The sequence below is a fragment of the Lissotriton vulgaris genome, chromosome 8 (assembly GCF_964263255.1).
Source record: "Lissotriton vulgaris chromosome 8, aLisVul1.2, whole genome shotgun sequence".
Lineage (NCBI taxonomy): Eukaryota > Metazoa > Chordata > Amphibia > Caudata > Salamandridae > Lissotriton > Lissotriton vulgaris.
In genome coordinates, this window is record NC_141696.1 from 1,147,493,724 (window position 1) to 1,147,516,405 (window position 22,682).

General features: G+C 44.3%; 1 protein-coding gene across 1 annotated transcript in view; it reads left to right on the forward strand.

Annotated features, from left to right (window-relative positions):
* The first annotated feature begins 361 nt into the window (after positions 1-361).
* The window catches only part of SIAH3 (siah E3 ubiquitin protein ligase family member 3), a 434,603-nt gene continuing 412,282 nt past the window's right edge, over positions 362-22,682 (forward strand). The window contains exon 1 of the mRNA XM_086933437.1: positions 362-800. Within this exon, the coding sequence (XP_086789563.1) occupies positions 666-800 (135 nt within the window). The 5' untranslated portion in view covers positions 362-665. The remainder of the gene's footprint in view (positions 801-22,682) is intronic.

Sequence of the window (22,682 nt, forward strand, 5' to 3'; positions counted from 1 at the left end):
ATACCTTCCTGTCTGGCTTTTAAAGTGAGCTCTCTTCTCAAATGAAGCCCGTTAATAAATTGAGACGCACAGCAATCAATGGCACCGGCGCCTGTGCGGAGCGGCGCGCGGAGCTGGCGGTAATCACACGATAAACGCAGCGTGCTGATCTATGGTAATACTCAATAATACATTCTCCACCAGGCTCCACTCATCAGGGAGCTGGGGAGGGAGGAGGCGGGGAACTCTCTCCTCATTGGCTGTCTCCGTCCTTTCAGGAGAACCCTTCCGGGCTGTGATTGGCCGGTGCGCTGCTGCAGGATACTAAGCATCTTTATTTTGGTGATGGATACGAAGGCATGCCAGCAGGCTGTGCGGGAGGACAGTGCTCGCAGCCAGGTTGCACTGTTCAGGTGGAGGGGCTGACAGCCATCCCGCTGCTGACATTAACCCTTCCCAAGCAAGTTTCTCTTTCCTGTTTGTCAGATTACAGTGACGGCCATGGTTGCTGCTCAGCCTCCACCTCAAGGCGTGACTGCCCTTTGAAGGCGAAGTCCGGGTGACTTTGCGAGCTTTGTGCCCCGCGCGACCTGGGCAAACTATGTGCAGTTAGCTCGATAGGAGGTGCCACGACCTGGAGTACCTGAGTCTTCGGGGGAGAGAGGGAGCCCCGGAAAAAAGTTGTGATGCTTTTCTTCACTCAGTGCTTTGGAGCTGTTCTGGACCTCATTCACCTCAGGTTTCATCACTGCAAAGCCAAGAGGGTCTTCACAGCCGCAGGGCAGCTTGTCTGCGTGGTGAACCCCACGCGCAGCCTGAAGGTGAGTGTGCCACCCGCCAGCCTCTTTATTTTGAATATGTGAACTTTTGAACTCGAGTGTGCAAGACGGCTGCTTGCCAGCACTAGGGATACAAGATGTACAACAATTGTGAATCACTCGTGAATAGTGCATGGCTGTCGGCATACCTGCTTTCCTCATCCATGTAACAGCCACGTGCCTGCAGACAAGGAGTACTGAAGCTATTCATAACATTAGTACAAACGTCACATGGTGGGACGATGGCAAGGGAGCTGGGAGGGTTGGAGAAGGTATGGAGGCTTGGGAGATGGTTGGGCTTTCTTCAATGGAGAGCGCCTTATTCAGGGGTGCCATAGGACTTGGAGTCTGATTTGCATTTGGATGTTAATTGAAACTACTCTGATTTCTGGAGGAGCTGTTAAATGTGGAGGAGATTCCGCAGGTGGTATTTCCATCACCTTCTCACCAGTGTTGGTCCGGCCTCTAAACAGTCTGCACTTGTCACATGGGCCAGTTTGAAGGGACTAGAGTGTGGACCGGTTTTTGTGCACCTGTCACTGCCTATGGGGCCAAAAAAGGGCACACTGGTCCTTTCAAGTTGGCCCACCTGGCACTGCCTGCCTGTCCTCCAGGCCAGTCTAACACTGCTTCCATGTATGTGGACATTCAGTCTGTGGCTTCTCATTCAGGTGTGGGGCTTCTGCACCTGTTTAGCCTGGCTGGCTGTCAGTGTCAACAGGAACGCACATGGACGTCAGTCAGTGGAAGCAGGCTTGCAGGCTCCATGGTACTTTTGTCCTCCCTCCATCATCATTCATGAACCATGAAGGCAGCGACAAAAAGTTAGCAGAGCGCAAAGTAACATGTTTAGTTTCCACATTGTGTACTCGTTACACTCTACCTCCTCAGCAGCAAAATGGAGGCGCTACAGAGGTTCACAGAGGGACTGAGGGGCAGTGTGAGGTGTTTGGTGCCTAGAAGCAGCATGGTGTCATAACAATTGGAGCAGTGGAAGACATGTTTGTACATTTGGTCTCCATTTACTAAATTTTTGTTTGGGTGCCTACATGACCAAAACCGACCCCGAAGGTAGCGTCTATTTGTTGACTTAAGGCCTTCATTCGCAGCGCTAAATTGCACTGAATCACGTGACGCTGCACTAACTTTGGTAAATGAGGGCTATTGTTTGCAGAAGGCATTTTCTTCGGGGGTCCAGACTACACTTTCGCACCTTTGGCGTCCTCTACAGACTGTTTGCGTTTGAAAGTGATACAGGTGCATCAAATCATAAACAGCTGTGCCCTTATTCACGCCAGAAGAGCACTGTACATCACTCCTTTCACCCTCTCCCTCTCCCTCCCTCTAGCCCCTATCGCGCCCGCTGCTTGGAGTGAGCCGTCTGCGAAAGTCAGCAGCTGCGCTGTTAACTTTAGTTCTTTCTGTGCGTTCAGTTAATCTTGTGTGACAAGGATTGATGGGAGCTGGGTTCGCTGCTGGGAGGGAGGGGGTGGCGAAGGTGTATAAAAAGTTATTGTGCTTCTGATGTATTGCTTGCTTTGGATATAGTGCCCGTACTGTCTGGATGAATGCTGAATTTGTGTTCCTCTGCTGTCTACACTGGAGACGTCCGAGCAGTGAAGATGCCGGTTCTAATGCCAGCTTCTTCAACTTGACATGAAAATGTGTGCTCCTGGGCAGCCGTTTTTATATCACATCCTTCAGCTGTCGAAACGATAGCTCCTAACAGGAGGGTGAAGGCTGATGTGTTAAGCACTATAATCATTTTTTTCTCATTATGCAGGGCAGGGCTTAGCAATGACCATGCCACTCGCTGCTCTCTGCAAGTACGGGTCAATAATTAGGGACAATAAACAAACAAACAGAGGTAGACCTGAGAACGCAATTAAGCCCAAGATCACACTGCTTTTCCGGGTTGGGGTTGTTACATCCTCTAAAACGGTATTCTGCCTCGCTACCACTAGACAGCACCACCTCATTCTGGAACATAACATACATAAAAGAAAGTCGTGGGCGCATTGCCCTCGCAGTCGGCTCTGCTGCTGAGCACATTCTTTCGGTCACGACGTTGTCGTGGTTCGTTTTCTCTGTACTGGCTTGGGGTGGCTTGGCGGTGTAAACACGGTGGTTCCGTGCTGCAGGCGGAGCGTTGCTCCCGCCCTCCGGTGCCAGCCGCGGGTTATTGCTGTGAAGGCATCCTTACAGCCTGCCCCTACAGCCCGCTGCTGCCGGGCAGGCTGCTGGCTCCGCCGCTCTCTCGCTCTGGTCTAATAATAGCTGCTCGCAGGGAAGCCTCTCTCCGATGCGTTACTAAATCCCCTCTGAATGTCAATGACGACCCTGTTCATTGATCAGGGTGGCAGCGTACGCGTGGTCTGCCTTACCCGCCCAGCTGGCACGACTCGTCTGATCTGTGGGCATCGTGCCACCTCCAGCCGCATGCTTCTTCCACAGATCTGTTGTCACTGTGCCCACGCTCTGAACATAGGAATGCCGGTTCATTGATCTATTGTTAATTACCACTGGAAGAGCGCGCGACAGTTTGAACCAGAGGACATTGACTTCAGCGGATCTGGTGACAGAAAGCTATCATACGTAGTTTAGTGTCATTGTGTCATGAAGGAGATGGGGGCATTGACCATACCTTAACTCCGGCATATAGGTCGGTACATTAATGGTATAGTTCCCAGCATGTGTGTAGCGCTTACATTTCACTAGTGTGGCATCGCAGCGCTCAGACATCTCGGAGGGATGACAAGCGGACGGACATGTTTAGCGGGTGATGGTGTTATTGTGTTGGTCTGTAATTTAATTATATCGCTTCTAGCATGTGTGTAGCGCTAAACTTCCACGATTGTGGCTTCGCAGCGCTCGGACGCTCTGGAGCGTTTACAAGCCGTGAAAGCGCGTGTGGCTGTGTGCTCTATTGAATGTGAAGCCAGCTAACACTTTATGTGACTGCAGGAGACATCTGTAGCATCTGTTGAGCAGCACCAGAGCGGAGCCTGGCGGAACCCTCCACCAACCCTGCCTACCTCTTACACTCGTGACCTCCCTCTTGCACGGTCCCACGCGAGTGGGCTGGTTATGCAACATATACGTATGTGATTTGAATTTTAATAAATCATCAAAAAGACAAAGGCACCCAGTTCTCTAATGGAGAAGTAATTGGAGTGATTACAATGCGCCGTGTGTGTCGGCAGCACTGGCTGGTGCCTTCGAGACAGCTCAATCCGTCAATACATTTCCTGCAAGAATCTGAGCGCCACCCACAGGCAAGCAACGCCTGGAGCTCAGACGGGACAGGCTTGGTCTCTCATCCTTTCAAGGTCGACAAAACGCACGTTATCGAGTTGGACAATAACAACACGGATTCTTTACAGCACTTTAAAGTTCAAACCGTTCTAGTCTCTGTGAATCCACCTCTCCTAACCAGGAAGTGCCTTGATATGGTTTATTTTAAAGAGACGTGCAATATAGTTAATTTTTAATTGATTGAATTGTTCAGTTTTTATTCATTCTGCTAACTATGGTTATTGTTTTTGTAACATGCACTTGCAATCAATGGCGCCCACAGCGATTCGAATCTGAATAGAAATTCACCCAATCACAGACTGATTCAAACTATGGGGTTTAGGAATGATCAGCCGGGATAGACCCAGTGCTCGATGCTGATGTGTTCTAGTGTGAATCATCTTTCCAATCTTTTTAATTTTACAAAAACAGTCCTTACTTTTTGTTAAAAACACGATCATTCACTAAGGTTAATGTCGACCATGAGGGGACTCCGGCTGAAATGGAAGGGGGTGAGCGGGGCTCCTGTACTGTGAAGCCAAGGTAGAAGCAGACTGCGAAAGTAAGTAAAGAAATGGACGTGCGTGAACCTGGTTAATGACGGAGGCGTACCTATCATTCGTGCAGCAGGTGCAGTGACACCAGGCTCAGAGTCCTGAGGGTGCCATTCAACCAGGATCATTTCTGTATTTTGCTACCCCAGCAACAGTTTCCTTGCTTGCACCATCGCACATGGTATCCTTTGTACGCTACTAGTTAATGGGAAAATCGAACTGCAAATTAGGACCCACTTTATGGCATTAATCGTTTCATTCATTTGAGGCTCCAGATGGCAGAGATTACATCTTTTTGAGAGGCAGTCTAAGGGTGTTTCCAGATGAGATCTGGAGTGGATCCTTCTAATGGAAGCGTATGAAGAAAATTTGCACTGGGCTCAGTCTGATTGTGTATTAGTAAATGTATATGTTTGGAAAGCACTTGTTTTATCTCAAACACGAAATCCCTTTGTGCATTTTGAGGCAGCGTTATATTGTGTACAATGCAATTGTTAAATAATGGCTTGCAACTTCACATTGGTTTAATCTGGGGGTAGGTCCTCAAATCAACCTAAATGCACTCTGTTCCCCACTGTGCCAACAAGGATTCAGTTCTCGGATTGTCTAGTTACACACAGACATCTGCAGTGATTACATTAACCAACTTTGCTTTCATCTACCAGTGATTACATTAACTGGCGGTGTGTTATATTTGATATGTATTAACCTTAAGGTGAAAGGCCAACAAAATAGTTGCAGAATCATTTTTTCTTTTTAGCAATGTTTCTGGCCCTCCCCCCACATTCACTGACCCCGCCCCCGTTACACTCAGGATCACATTTCCCATGTTCTTCAGCCACAGGATAGACCTCTTTATAAACTCCTCTAACCCGATATTGACGGTGCCCTTGATTCAAGCAAGGTGAAGGGAAAACTTTACAGAATTTCCATTTAGCGTAACGTTCCAAAGAAGGTAAAATGTCAGGGTGTACCCATGTCCCTGGTGCTCTTGGTTTACACCCAGAAAGTCTCACTCGCGAGGACATGCTTTATCAGCCTATAAAGACCCGTTCAGAGTTAGTCATGCTGACATGTTGACCAAACTCAAGCCATGCGTTTGGTGGAGTATGTCTTCTATTGCGTACACAAATTATTGCATAAAGGGGGTCAGATGTTGGGAAAGCGTCCCACCTTCGCTCTAGTAGATTGTCTAGGGAAGCACCTTCCAGATGGAGGCATCTTTGGGTGGTGAAAGGCTAGGAGAACAAAAGTGCTCTGATTGTGCAGGATGTGCTTAGCTTGCTGCCAGTGTAACCCGTAATAGCTCCATGTTCCGTCTATCAGCTTGTCTACAAGAGCGCTCTCCAGAGGAAGCCATCTAGGGTTGGTAGTAGTTTAGAACAGCAGAGCTCTGCCTATGGAGGTTTGTGTGCAGCTGGTCACCAGTGTAACCTATGATAGCTCCATTTTCTTTTTGTTGACATGTATATTGCAGCCACCTCCAGAGGGAGCCATCTTGGGATGGTACTAGGCTAGGATATCAGCAGAGCCCGGCCTCTGGATCCTAGTATAACATTTGAAAGCCCTTTTAGGGCACAGGGGTTCTGATTCAGTCCCGCTCTATGACTGCCTAGATTTGACCTCAGTTAACGTGTTTCATCGTTAGAGCAGGACATAGCATAATGGGAAACAACCTTTACAACGCAGTCATTACATCACACTACCTTTACATAGCAGTCATTACATCACAACATCCTTTACATCGCAAATCATTACAACGCAGCCATTGAATTGCATGCCACTACAACACAAGTAATTACAAAGCATGTTACTACAACTCAGGCATTACATCGCAAGTCATTACAATGCATACCATTACAATGCATACCATTACACTACCCGGCACTTACCCTACTGTTGCACTCACTGGAGTTAGAACAGTCATTTTTACCCCTATACTACCCAACCCTTACCCTTCTGTTGCACTCACTGGAGTTATAATAGTAATGTTAACCCCTACACTATCCAACACTTACCCTACTGTTGCACTCACTGGAGTTGGAATAGTAATTTTTACCCCTACGCTATCCAACACTTTCCCTACTGTTGCACTCATTGGAGTTAGAATAGTAATTTTTACCCCTACGCTATCCAACACTTTCCCTACTGTTGCACTCACTGGAGTTGGAATAGTAATTTTTACCCCTCTGCTATCCAACACTTTCCCTACTGTTGCTCTCACTGGAGTGGGAATAGTAATTTTTACCCCTACGCTATCGAACTCTTTCCCTACTGTTGCACTCACTGGAGTTGGAATAGTAATTTTTACCCCTACGCTATACAACACTTTCCCTACTGTTGCACTCATTGGAGTTGGAATAGTAATTTTTACCCCTACGCTATCGAACTCTTTCCCTACTGTTGCACTCACTGGAGTTGGAATAATATTTTTTACCCCTACACTATCCAACACTTTCCCTACTGTTGCACTCACTGGAGTGGGAATAGTAATTTTTACCCCTATAGTAGCCAATACTTACCTTAAATGCAATGTAATGGTATGCATTGTAAAAGTATATTGTGATGTAATGGAATGCGTTGTAAAGGTAGTTTCTGAAAATGCGATGTAATGGCATGCTATGTAAAAGAATGCATTGTAAAGGGTGTTGCGATGTAAAAACTGTTGTAAAGGCATGCATTGTAAATGTATGAGTTGTAACATCATACATTCAGCATAATAGTGCTAGTCATTGTTCTATACACAATCTTTAGATGGGTATGTGTTATCATGTAGTTGGGTTAGGTCAGGACATCCAATCTGCTGAATTCAGAGCATGTGCCGGCTTGTTCATGCACCTTCCTTGCCCAAGATTCGCCCTTTATATGAGCTGTGATAGCCTATGACTGATATGATAACCAACAAGTCTGATTCCTTTTTTGCCAGCAATATTGGCTATTTGACATCTGCTCTCAGCCATCACACACCAACACGTGGAAGCTCATCTACTCCGCTCAGTTCCATGCCCTAGGATCTAATTGACAAAAAATAGTAAAACAGGCGCATTCATGCATCTATGACATCCGTAGTTGTACCTTTCGTATAGTCGCGCTAGGCACAGCTCCAGTTGTCTGTCCCAGACAGCAGTTTATACAAGAATACACAGAGTCAGATCTTGCCTATGATTAGTTGACTTTCTTGTCAATCTCAGTTCTCTGCTTTTTATTGATGGCTTTCCTTCCTATTCAGTATTTGTCCCTCTCCTCAACCATAACTTGTTTACACTTGTATTTGATTGACTAGGGTTGCATTCCATTGATGAAGTCATGGAACAACATTTTCGTAAAAAATCTATTACTTGTTTAGCCCTCCATGGGACTGCATGGCTTACTCTCAGAGCACTAATAAAGAGGGAAAAGGCTTTTCATCAGTATAGACACAGGTGCACAGCCCGTTTATACGCACTTCAGTGTAAAGATGATTGACTATTCAGGTGCAGGACGGCGAGTGGGGAAACCTTGAACCACTCCAATGAGTAGAAAAACACTACCCCTATATACACAAGAACAGATTACCGTTGCACTCAAGAAAGTGTGTAAAGTGTTAAGTAACACAAATCAACATGTATATCACAAAATGGCAGAATTATTCAAACAAAGCACTCTCAATAAGTAGATCTTGGAGTCTTTAATGTGTTGTACAGCCAGCCGACACGTGTTTCATCGCATTTATGCGAATCCTCAGGGCTGAAATGAACAAAAAATTGACAATGGAGCATGTTTTTTATATGGATATTTACAACTATAAGACCTGGTTACATGGTCTTGCATGCACAGTAGTTGCCACTACCAGTGTACAATATTACATCTCCTATTGCTGAGTGCTATCCCAACACATCCGTGTCGTCGGTGTGTAGTTATCACTATTATCTCTAACTGTGCAGTATAATAGTGATTTTGTGCAATTACATGTGGTTGTGACAAAAAATATATGTATTGATGTGGACACACACTCTATGATCCATAGGTGAGCTATTTGTGGATGATACAGTCATACTGCATGCCATAGTGAATCTGTGTGAAATATCTACCCTATGGAACTCAGAAAGTGTCCGTTTCATACCTGAAAGGCTAAGATCCAGTCAGAAGGTCTAAATAACAGTACAAAAGAAAACACGGTAACAGAAAAAATCTCATTACCACTTGTCATAATACTACACACAGGCAAGATGAAAAAACAGTGGTGAGAATATGAAAAAGTCAGCATGCGAACGCTCACCGCTCAGCTGGTGATACTTCCAACCCAGCTGGGCCCTTGACCGTAGAGATTTCAATTGTGTATATCGAGATAGTTCTGTAATTAGATGAGCGATCTAAGTTATAGCAACAGACATCTAAATGTCATAAGTTGACAAAATATAGTGCAACGACGATAATTGTTACAATATCTGTGATTTTAGATACAAAATCATTGTCTCCTTATCACTAAAGACAGCGCGCCCAGGCCTACCACAAGTTAATATGGTGGTTCACAGAACATATTTATATATCCGGTCTCCCCAATTCAAAGCTAATCATCAACTCTAAAATGTAGGATGGTTCTGTAATACATCCTGCTCTCCCTATACCTCCCCTTACTATGGTAGGTTGTGCAGTACACTTACTATATGTATTCTTCGAAGTGTATCGCAAAAATGTATATAAATCCGCTTGACAAGTCCAAATTCGTAGGTATCAATGACACGTTAGCCCACAGTGCGTGGAATAAAGCCCTGAAAAGTATAATGGGCATAATTCAGTAAACCATTTTATTTTAATTTCGGCTATAATTCACATGGCATTGTTCGATATATATTCTCTCAGTCTTACCCAATGGTATTAGGTAAGAATCGTGCCCCGTGGTAATTGGTCCAAGTATTATATGCTCCCAGCTGAAATGACATAAAAAACGAACGGACTAGTGAAAACGGGATAATTCGCGTATGGTATTACCGTTGCTGGAAGAGGGGGCTGCCGCCACAATAGAGTCGGTAAACTTACCCTAGTCAAGCGGAGAACCGGTTTATCCACGTCTGAATCCGACGGTCGTGTTCCTGTATGGACACGTGACCGTCGCTCTGACGTCCATTACATAGCGTCGGGTAATCGCGTGTGAAAAAGACTAGACTGTATCTGTCTCGAGAATCACCTCCAATTCGGGTGCCCATATTAGAAAACCCCAGACGCTCTACATATCGTATGGATATTAATGAATAGATACTGCTCGAAAAGAGTGATTAATGCCACAAATTAGCGGCACTATAATCCAGAAAACGTAGGGGGGCGGGAGGGGGGTTTTTTAGAAGAAAAGGGGACTATGGAGATTAATAGGAAAAAGGGTGGGCGGTCCAGCGAGAAGTAAAGAGTGATAGGGGTAAAAGTCTACAGCCCATACAGCAGGTCACTATCTGTAAAAGTTAAAATACAAAGTGAGTGTGTTCAAACATATACTGAATTCTAGTGAACATTGGGAGTGACCACCGTGCTGGGGATCTGTAAACTGGTGGTGCTTATTTCATTCACACGTGGGTATAAACACCTATATATATATAACACGTAGTCTCTACACATATTGTAGTTGCAAGTGGCATAATTATATACAATTATATAGTAGCACAAAACATTATGTAAAAAGAAAGTGCAGGGGAGTCATCATGACATGAAGGAAATAATTATATGCAATTGCATAGTAGCACAAAACATTATGTAAAGAGAAAATGCAGGGGAGTCATCATTACATAAAGAAAAAATGTACAATTACTTTTCTGCATATCAGAAATCATCCATAACCAAATAAAGGCACATGGCAGTGTCATTCAACGCTACCATATATCAGTTGCCTAGGAAATATTGCATTTCATGATCATAATTAAGTCCCTGTTCCAAGTGACAAGATGAACAAGGTAATCAAATTTTACGGCATAGACACAGTCCCCCTGGATGTTAGGGGAGGTAATCGGGAATTACGATTGAGGCGCACCGAGGCTACTTGGATTATGCGTCTTAAAACGGTGGAACAGGGACTTAATTATGATCATGAAATGCAATATTTCCTAGGCAACTGATATATGGTAGCGTTGAATGACACTGCCATGTGCCTTTATTTGGTTATGGATGATTTCTGATATGCAGAAAAGTAATTGTACATTTTTTCTTTATGTAATGATGACTCCCCTGCATTTTCTCTTTACATAATGTTTTGTGCTACTATGCAATTGCATATAATTATTTCCTTCATGTCATGATGACTCCCCTGCACTTTCTTTTTACATAATGTTTTGTGCTACTATATAATTGTATATAATTATGCCACTTGCAACTACAATATGTGTAGAGACTACGTGTTATATATATATAGGTGTTTATACCCACGTGTGAATGAAATAAGCACCACCAGTTTACAGATCCCCAGCACGGTGGTCACTCCCAATGTTCACTAGAATTCAGTATATGTTTGAACACACTCACTTTGTATTTTAACTTTTACAGATAGTGACCTGCTGTATGGGCTGTAGACTTTTACCCCTATCACTCTTTACTTCTCGCTGGACCGCCCACCCTTTTTCCTATTAATCTCCATAGTCCCCTTTTCTTCTAAAAAACCCCCCTCCCGCCCCCCTACGTTTTCTGGATTATAGTGCCGCTAATTTGTGGCATTAATCACTCTTTTCGAGCAGTATCTATTCATTAATATCCATACGATATGTAGAGCGTCTGGGGTTTTCTAATATGGGCACCCGAATTGGAGGTGATTCTCGAGACAGATACAGTCTAGTCTTTTTCACACGCGATTACCCGACGCTATGTAATGGACGTCAGAGCGACGGTCACGTGTCCATACAGGAACACGACCGTCGGATTCAGACGTGGATAAACCGGTTCTCCGCTTGACTAGGGTAAGTTTACCGACTCTATTGTGGCGGCAGCCCCCTCTTCCAGCAACGGTAATACCATACGCGAATTATCCCGTTTTCACTAGTCCGTTCGTTTTTTATGTCATTTCAGCTGGGAGCATATAATACTTGGACCAATTACCACGGGGCACGATTCTTACCTAATACCATTGGGTAAGACTGAGAGAATATATATCGAACAATGCCATGTGAATTATAGCCGAAATTAAAATAAAATGGTTTACTGAATTATGCCCATTATACTTTTCAGGGCTTTATTCCACGCACTGTGGGCTAACGTGTCATTGATACCTACGAATTTGGACTTGTCAAGCGGATTTATATACATTTTTGCGATACACTTCGAAGAATACATATAGTAAGTGTACTGCACAACCTACCATAGTAAGGGGAGGTATAGGGAGAGCAGGATGTATTACAGAACCATCCTACATTTTAGAGTTGATGATTAGCTTTGAATTGGGGAGACCGGATATATAAATATGTTCTGTGAACCACCATATTAACTTGTGGTAGGCCTGGGCGCGCTGTCTTTAGTGATAAGGAGACAATGATTTTGTATCTAAAATCACAGATATTGTAACAATTATCGTCGTTGCACTATATTTTGTCAACTTATGACATTTAGATGTCTGTTGCTATAACTTAGATCGCTCATCTAATTACAGAACTATCTCGATATACACAATTGAAATCTCTACGGTCAAGGGCCCAGCTGGGTTGGAAGTATCACCAGCTGAGCGGTGAGCGTTCGCATGCTGACTTTTTCATATTCTCACCACTGTTTTTTCATCTTGCCTGTGTGTAGTATTATGACAAGTGGTAATGAGATTTTTTCTGTTACCGTGTTTTCTTTTGTACTGTTATTTAGACCTTCTGACTGGATCTTAGCCTTTCAGGTATGAAACGGACACTTTCTGAGTTCCATAGGGTAGATATTTCACACAGATTCACTATGGCATGCAGTATGACTGTATCATCCACAAATAGCTCACCTATGGATCATAGAGTGTGTGTCCACATCAATACATATATTTTTTGTCACAACCACATGTAATTGCACAAAATCACTATTATACTGCACAGTTAGAGATAATAGTGATAACTACACACCGACGACACGGATGTGTTGGGATAGCACTCAGCAATAGGAGATGTAATATTGTACACTGGTAGTGGCAACTACTGTGCATGCAAGACCATGTAACCAGGTCTTATAGTTGTAAATATCCATATAAAAAACATGCTCCATTGTCAATTTTTTGTTCATTTCAGCCCTGAGGATTCGCATAAATGCGATGAAACACGTGTCGGCTGGCTGTACAACACATTAAAGACTCCAAGATCTACTTATTGAGAGTGCTTTGTTTGAATAATTCTGCCATTTTGTGATATACATGTTGATTTGTGTTACTTAACACTTTACACACTTTCTTGAGTGCAACGGTAATCTGTTCTTGTACTCTCAGAGCACTCTCGTTCTCTTTACTGTGATCCCACTCTGAATTAACCCATCTTTCTCTTACTGCCCTACCTTCCTGTGGTCTTTGGTGGTGCACCATGCACCAGATGAAGACCTTGGTGATGCCTTGGATGCTCCAGCGCCGGACTGGCCATAGCGGCACCAGGAATTTCCCTGGTGGGCCGCCAGGGTGGGGGCTGGTTTTGGACCCCTGGGAGCCATTTTTGTTACTCTGGTCCAGTTTTGCAGCATAGCTGCAACATTGGCCCCCTGTAACAAGAGCAGCTGCAGTGTTTTTTACACACACACCCTTTATACCTGCCCTGGTGCTTCTCTGACACAATTGCCAGGGCCGGTTTTCGTTCCCAGAGCGGCCCTGGTATGCTCTCTTTCAATGCTCTTCCACATGGCGCCGAGACAGTGATGTCAGGCTTGGAGATGCCCTGCATAGTGCCCCACTCCACTGTCTAGTGCTAGCCCTGTCGAAGGTGGTAGCCTTTAATGTATTTTAAACACCACCTTTGTTACTGAAGCCTGTAGTGGCGACTGGCCACGTTTAACGCGTAGAAAGATTGAAAACATTGTTTTCTATATTTTCAAGATAGCCGCTGCATTATGTGATTCAACGGGAGTTGTATCAACACATCACACATCATGGCAATGTACATGATGCACTTGATGATGCAACACACATTGCATGATGCAAGATGAATGTCTTGAAAGTAAAGAAAGCAATGCTTTTATTGCTTTCTACACACATTTACGCTGATCACGTTCTTCTCTGAACATTGCATAGCTGCCAAGGTTTCAGATTGCTTATGTGTGACATTGTCATAATTTCAGTGTAATTATTAGGGGTGGGCGGATATTTCCGTTCCGCCCACGGAATGTGCGATAATTTGCACTGTCTGCCTTCCACAAAGAAGGCGGAAAAACTGTGCAAATTTCTGCACAATCCCGGGCGGAACGGAAGTTGGCCACCCGCCCGCCTCCCGCCTCCCGCCTGCCTTCCCGCCCTTCTTATTAATTATATTTAAAGCGTGAAATAAAGTTAAATAAAACTTACCTTATTATTAAACTGCAAACTTCCAGATCGCGGCTTCTTCTTTGAAACTGCGAATGCACAGGCACCGGCGGGCGTGCTAGCAGCCTCTTTCAGGGCTGGTAAGACAGTTGCATTAAAATGCACGACAACGCATTTCAGTGTGGTGATGCGGAAACCCACACTGAAATGCGTTAGAATCACGCCTGATGCATGATACTTGGCAGGCATGACATTGGCAAAGCAAGACCGATTGGTTTTGACAATGTTTGTTCTTATGGGTCCTATGTAGCTACGACCTTAGAGGTTTGTCTGAAGTACCCTTGTCCGACATTATCCTACACCTGAAGACTGTGCACAAGAGGAATATCCTTAGCCCAAATGCAAATGTGTTTCTCTTTTTCTTCATCTGGAAAATAAAACTCTGTGAAGAAATTCCTATCCCAAACCCTCTAAAAACGTTTGTAGAAATCCACATTTCCAAATCATTGCACCATGTGGGGGAAATGGCATTGGCACTGTTTGTCAAACCTATGAAGTTGCGACTTTGTGGAATGGGTAATGTTGCCACCACACTTGGCACACTCTTGTGAACAATACCCATTTCTCTGTCACTGAACCCCCCCCACTTACGATTTCAGAAAATCTATCAATATAGCACATTATTCTGAGAAGTGCAAAGCACCCTATAAAAAACACAGAGTGCACTGCTATGAAGCAGAATCCAATTTTGGTTTCCAGAGTAGCGTTCTATTTGCCGAAAAAGCATTTCAAAGCCTTGGTCAGGGTTTGTGAGCGTTGTATAAATACATCAAGATGGCCGCCGGGTAGGAGCTCCCGGTGGGAGCTCCAAGTGCTGGGGATCCCAATTTTGGTTTTTATCCCCGTTAGCACCCGGCTCGCGTTTTGTGCTAAGCAACACGAGAGTAACTGGAACAAGTAACTGGATGTGAAGTAACAGTAACTTCCTTACCTGCCTGGCGTTGGACGAAAGCTGCTGAGGATCCCCGACCTGCCTGGAAGCTGAGCCTCGCAGGAGAAGACGAGCCACCCACACCTTCCTCTTCGGTCCCTGGGCTCCCCCTGGCCAGTTTGCATAGCACGACACAGATGTCTATTGCCGGGAGCCCGCCGCGCTCGACTGGGGCACATTGTGGCTGCTTGTGAGCCAGTGGCTGCCTGCGCGATGAGCTGTGGCACCAGAGGTATCCGACCCGCCGGCAATCACCTCTGCTAGCGCCGGTCATTGGGGAAGTGGTGCCGGACCCGCCTGCAATCACCACCGCTGGCGCTGGTCATCGTGGAATTGGAGCCTGACCGGGATCAATGCTGGCGCCGGACGGATGACGGGAACCCCGCTGCGGAGTATTCCTGCTTGCCTACAATCACCGCCGAGACCCCCGGTGCCCCGTTGGGAGCTGTGCTGTCCTGCTCGCTAAGCTGCCATCTTGTCCTGCTCGCTAAGCTCCTGCCTGAGTGCTGCTCCGGGGCCCCAGGGCTCCAGGTCGGATTCTTCACAACGCGGCGACACCAGTGGAAGCAAGCGCCCTGTTGCCAAGGTGAGCTGCAATCACCGCTGAGACCCCAGGTGCCCCACGGGCTGTCCTGCTCGCTGAGTTCCTGCCTGACTGCTGCACCGGGGCTCCAGGGCTCCGGGACGGAATCTACACAACTCGGCGACTCCAGTGAAAGCAAGCGCACTGTGGCCAAGGTGAGCTCTGTGTCCCCCCCCCCTCTACAAGCTGAGCTCTACGTCCCCCCCCACTCCACTCCCTGAGATATTTTGGAGCAGCGATCGGGGATGTAACTTTGCAGATGGGGGGGAGAGCGGTCTGAATGAGTGCAGGTGAGAGAGGGCAACCCTACCCCCGTGAGACTCTCGGTGAGATTGTGGATCATTGCTCACACCGTGTCTCAGTCGGATGCCCTGCCGCCACCCCCCCCCCAATAATGGACGTACAAGTATAAGTTCCCAAATGCCGCGTCTGCACAGGCGAGTTGGTGAATCGCCTGTCCTGATTAGCACTGTTGCAGCATGGTGAGCACGATGTTCATGAGGCTCTTGAAGTTTTATGCACGCAAATAACTTCTGTGAATGCTCTGAATGTACTACCACATTGGGACGGGCCTGCAGAATTGTTTCTGTGGGCAAAGCGGTCCCTGCACTCTCCACTAACTAAAATGGCGGGGGCCATAAAGAAGAGCCATAAATCGCCTCCACTGCCCACCAGATGACCATCAGGCTACATACCAATGAGCTATGGGGTCACCAAAATAGAGATAAGACGCCCTCCTCTCCTCCTTGCAACGCTGGAGCTGTACCTTCTCCTCCCCACCAACTAACACAGATGATGGACTAACCCGACCTGCCCTAGAGTAGAAAGGGAAACCTAACTCTCTAAAAGTCTTCAACAACAGACAAAGGACTACTACAAAGGACGCTTGTTTCTGCATGTGCTACTCGGGCGGCCATCTGAACATAACCTAAGAACTGGCCTTTTTATGCCAATCCCACCCACCACAGACTGTACATAGCTCTGTATCTAAATCTTCGTGTGATTAAGTGTCTGCCTTTTATTGCAGTATTATATTTCTCATGGTATCTAATTCTTTACGTGATTAAGTGTCTGCCTTTTATTGCAGTATTATATTTCTCATGGTATTTTATACATTTTGTGTAACCTGCACCCATTTTCACTTTTTCCCCACCGGTAGTGCACAGATCGCGACCTCATATTTTATCGGTTGCTCACTAGAGTCATATGTGTCTACTGTAGCCTTATGTTTGCACCTACATTGGTTCCGGTATATCTTTAGTATTTTATTCCAGTATATCTATAGTAGTACATTCCTATTTGCATATTGTATAATTTGTAAGCTGCACCCATCTCACTTTTATCCCTATTATGCACTGTCTGCTACCTCATATACTTTGTTCATTTGTAAGCTGCAAACGCTCTTTCTCAGGAATGGCACCCAGGATCTGGAACTCACTCCCTCCCGAAACCAGGCTCATCTCCTACATCACACTTTTTAAGAAAGAAGTAAAAGCCATTCTCATGGCCAAATACACTTGACCTATTAACGTTATCTGTAAAGACTGCACCAATCTGTATTATTCTGCATGATCCCTACGACTATGTGTTTTACCTGTATTATGGACTTACCTGACTATCTATGCACACATCTATCTGTAATATTTGCATTATTGATGTACCTGTTTTACTTTACTCCCTAATGACCTGAGTTTCACTGCCGTGGTGGTATTTCCTGCTTTGTAAAGCGCTCTGATATCTGCAAAGATCTTGTTCGCGCTATATAAAACTTTCAAAATAAATAAATAAAATAAATAAATTTACAATTACAATTAAGTTCTTCTCTGTTACCGCCCTTGTATTTGTTGTACAGTCTGGGCTTCAGCCACATCCACATCCACAGTATTTTAGCTCATTATCAATAATTGGAAACTGTTCACCATTTCTGTTATTCATTCAAAGGTAGAGGCGTTCTCTCACAGCAAAGAACAACAGTGTAAAGTCCTATGACATCAGGATTCCATCAAAGTCCTTGTTGGATTTTTGTAAATACCCGGGGGTCTGGTCGTTTCAGTCAGTGTGTGTAACTGGCAGGATGAGATCTGCACGTTAAGCATGCACAACTGGCATAAAATATACCTTTACTGTCACAGATTAAACACTGCCAGGGCCAACTCTGTCTTTCATCCACTGGATGTCGATAAATTGACTACTACAAAATTGAGCTAGTAACAGCTGTAAATTAAAATACCTAGGCCAGATGTATGAATAGTAGGAATACCGATTTCCCAAATGTGATTTCCTACAAATCGCAATTAGGAAATCGTTTTTCCTAATGTGTGAAACTCTTTTGAGTAATAAGTAATTCCTGGTGGGTCGCAAATAGACCAACGTCACTATTATTATTGAGGTAGGTCGCAATATCGGACCCACCACGATTCGCTGTCATTACAGGGATGGTGGCTTGAATTATTTTTCATTAAGCAATCTTTTTTTTTTTTAATGCATCCTGTTTTTCTTGAAGGAAAATGAGATGCCTTTAAAAATAAAAAAGTGAAAGTTTGAAGTTTCAGTTTTTAAAAGCAGGAGACCAGTGCCTGCTCTTAAAAAATATTTTCCCGACCATTCTCATAGAGGAAGGGGTCCCTTTCGGAACCCCCTATTTGAGAATGGGTTACGACTGACTTTTGGTTCAGCGGTAAGCATTCCTACATAACATTGCGATTTGGTTTTAGGAAGGGACAACCTTCCAAAAAATCCTTCCAAATACTGAATCCCAAAACCCAAATTGCAATTTGGCTACAAGTTATCAAATCGCAATTTGGGCATTATACATCGGAAAAGTCATTTTTGCAGTGGCATACGGCCCATTCTACGAATTCGGTCGTTTGTGAGAACAAAAATGCTTCGTACATTCTAGCCCTAAGAAACATCAACTCCTATGCAAAGAAACCTATTGCAATAGGAGTCAGAGCACATAGCGTAGTGATTTTGGCGCTAAATAATTGTACTCACTATTATTAAAGAAACCTTCTTAGGTGGAAACTGTTAACTCCATAAACAAAGGCCAACTTCCATGCAGGGATCTCTACACACGGAAATTTCTACCTAAGAAGAGGTGGCGATCTTCTCAGAGATGCTGTCACCAATTCTATGCTGAGATCTCCACCTAGGTTTAGAGTTAGGACTCTCAATACCCTCAAACAGAGGGAGTGGAGCCTTCTGTGGCCGAATTTACAACAGTAGGGTTACTACAAGTAATTTACTCCTGTTCTGGGAATTCTTGAACCCATGGAGCAGAGGGAGCTCCCTGCCCCAGAGGGCAGAGAACTCCAGATGGCAATAAAACAACATACACTGTACCAAAAGATCCCACAACGCACATACATTAAGGAAAAATAAATAAGTAGATAATGAAAAATAACACACTCATATACTTCCTCTTTCCTTCAGGCTACTTCACTCAGATGACACAACACACCATCTCTAGAATCTGGGATGCATTCCACCACACTTAAGAGAATAATAAACTTCATGGGGGAGAAGACATTCCTTGAAATGCCCTTTATTTTTGTTATCAGTACAGGGATCTACATGGTTTGCCTCCATACAACCTCAGTTGAGTACATATTTTGCAACGACTTTCAGGAGAGGATGGGTGTGAGAAAGCTCCTCCTGTTAAATCCTTTTGACCTTGCACACTCAGATGTGCTGCACGTGCTGCAAGTTTAGTAATAAACTGTGAATTAAATTACTTGTACATAGAAAACATATTTTTAATAAATAAAAAAGTTACCAATGCTAAATGAAATCGACATTTTATAATGTAGTATGACAGCATTTTTATTTTAAAATATTGTAAATATAAATAAATACAATTATATTTGCTTTTTTAAAAGAAATGTAAAAAGAGAAAAAATATTTACCAAAACCTTTTTTAAATTAGCATTTATTAAAAACATTTTTTCATTTAATTTTAAAAGAAAACATTTTATATTATTTCCTCTGTGATGTTTATGCGAATCCCTGCATTTATTGATTTCTATGGAAGTTTGTTGCAGCACCAGTGATTGGCCGTGTGGAGTGGTTGATGTTATTCCAGGCTTGTCTAGAGGTGATGTGAGCCTATTTTGTCAATATTGCTACTGTAGTATGTATGTGTGTGACTTTTTGAGAAGTGCATATGTTTTGCTCATTTGTGGGCATATTTTTGTACATGGGTGTGCCTCACTAAAACCCTCCTTAAGTTTCCTGAAACTCTCCCCTTTGGTAGCAATTAGTCTCAATTTTACAACAACCACTCTCCCATTTCCAATGCAAGAATAATATTTTTTCATAAATGATGCTAAGAATATTGTAAACATGAGCCTGTTGCAGTGCTTAATTTAAGCTGTTGGTTTCTGGTGCTCGGCACAGGCACTTACTTGTCAACACCAGTGCTTGTGACAGTCTGCCACAAGTGGCGCTGTCTTGATAATTTAGAGATGACCACAACAACAGGTAATTAGTAATTTAATATAAATTAAAAATGACTATTACCTGCTGCTCAAACTATAGCTTTGGGGCACTGCAATAGTCTGAATCGTTACACTTGTAGGAGTGTGATGGTTAGTAGTTGTGTTGTTACTATCATTGGCAGCATGGCAGGAGCAATGTGTGGTGAAAGCTGCAGTGACCTCCTGACGAGAGCCCAGGCACTTATGTATTTACAAATTAAGCACTACTAGTAGCTGGTGCATTAGCAAAACGACTTGTGTACCTCACCAGTCCATACCCTTCTAATGCAGGAAGCTACATATCTGGCATTTGATGCAGCATCAATCTGTATTAATGGCTGCCTCTATGAACGTCCCCAGATACTTTCTTTATGGGTTCCCTCATTTGCCTGAATTCAGTTTGCATTGAATTTGGAAGTCATTATTACCAAAATGCCTCATTGGCCCTCATCCACATTGTGGTCATTCGCCCTGGCCTCCCCTTGGTGCAAGTGTGGCAAGAACTTTTTGTGATTCCAGTGCATCCATCATTGCAAAGTCACTTGTCTCATCTCATTCCTGTTTTATCATTCATATGTTATAAAGAAATTGTCCTGTCCCAAGTATGAGCCTCTCGCAAAATTCCAAATTTTACAATTAATAACCATCTTGCGAAGACTGGCGTGCAACGAGTTTACAAGCCATTTTCAAAAGTGATCACCATTCCCCCACAGCTAACATATTCATAAAGTAATCTTTTGTATGTTACTCTATCAAATGTTTCTAACAAAATCCAATTATATATAAACATAAAACTTCCTGCTTTTAGGGGAGTTACAGCATGTGCACGCTGGGAGCTGGACTTCCAGTGAATATAGCTGGCCCCACTAATATTCCTAAATGCATTTTTGATGAGCCACAATGTCTTCATGGTGAAAAATTCAATTGCATAATATTCACTTTCTAGCTCTTCGCTGCTACTAAACTCCTCAAAAGGAGCAGCTGTGACCTTCAATCCATGCTGGCAGGACTATTGCCTAAATGTATATGGTGCAACAACCTTCAGTCATTTCAGCAACCAGAATTCTAGCCTTCCTGAAATTCTTAGACATGATTAGTAGCAATGATCTCTGAAAGGGTAAAACCTAAGCATATCTTCCAAGGAGGACTTACAGTTTACTGACTGTACGGATAATATTTAGAAAAGCAGGAAAGCTAGGATAGGGGGACGCTCTTTTAAACATCTTGCTCCTAAGTTGTGGGATTCCCTCCCCCTGGAACTCCGTTGTACATCCAATTTGCTGGCCTTTAGAAAGGGTTTGAAGACTTGGCTTTATACTCAATGATCGGTTTGTTTCCTGTTTCTGATCTTCCTCTTTGTTTTCAGCTATGGGTCAGAAAGCGCCGGGACACTCCTTGGAGTAGCCGAGCGCTATATAAGACACCCATAACATAACATAACATAACTTTTTATTCAGGTTTAAGTTACTTCTCCACAATCCTCACATACCCTGTGATGGGTTTTGAATGACTACATATCCTCTTACAGACTGTGGCGAGAGGATGCATTGTCTGTGAAAAGCATTGACGTGAGGTACTTCGGTGCTCCTTCAGGGGTCTATCGCATATTGACGATCAAGTGTTGCACTGCCCTGGACTACTTCCAGGCTACACCTTCAACATCATTGTGCTCTGACAAGACATGGGCCCATTTCTAGTAATTGTGGGAGGTTACTGCTAGGGGTAATTACTAGCAGCATTCTACCACCTATTACAGAAGGAGGGGTCCTGCCTGAGTTCTGCAACACTTCTCTATGCTTGATATATAACTCTCTGCCATTAGCACAACATTATTTTACAAGCTTACAGAATCACATGGGCGTCTCGTCCCTTTGACCGGGAGGAGCGTCGCCCCACACGCCCAGATCCACAGAGCTGGACAACAAAAGATAATAATGTTTATTTATTACCATTTTCTTTTTCAGTAACCCGTCCTGAACTAAGCGTCAGGACAGGGTAGGGCCACTGCTGCAGAGTGTCGGCAGCAGGGAGCTGTGCGCTTTAAAATGCGCACGTCTCTTTGGCCGGCCATCTAGGGACGGCCATCCAGACATGCGCAATTTAAAGTTTTCTTATCTAGCTGTCTTAGACAGCTGGGATAGGGAAAGCGCTGACCTCCAGGGCTCTTAGGAGAACTGAGAGAGGCCGCCCTATCCAATCCTGGTGCTGCTTTCATGCTGTGAAAGCAGCGCCAGGAGTGGGTAGTGCAGTTTCCTGCATCAAGACCTTCCTGGAAGACACCCACGGGAGGAGGACATCGCCCTATGAATGAAGGAAAGCAATTTTATTTTATTACTTTTTTTGTTGCCCCCTCCTCACCACCCTCAGTACAAGCCAGCCGCCACTGCAGAATCAACACAGATGATACTGAGTGCTAGAAGCTGGGATCTGTGGGGGGCTCTCAATTTGCGCCTGAACATTCCTGCTCTGTTTTTGCCCCACTTAAACCTTGCAGTCCTGACACATCACAAGGGGGAGATATGAGATCCCAGTTGAGTGGCTCTGTCTGTTTGAACCTTATCTAACATTTC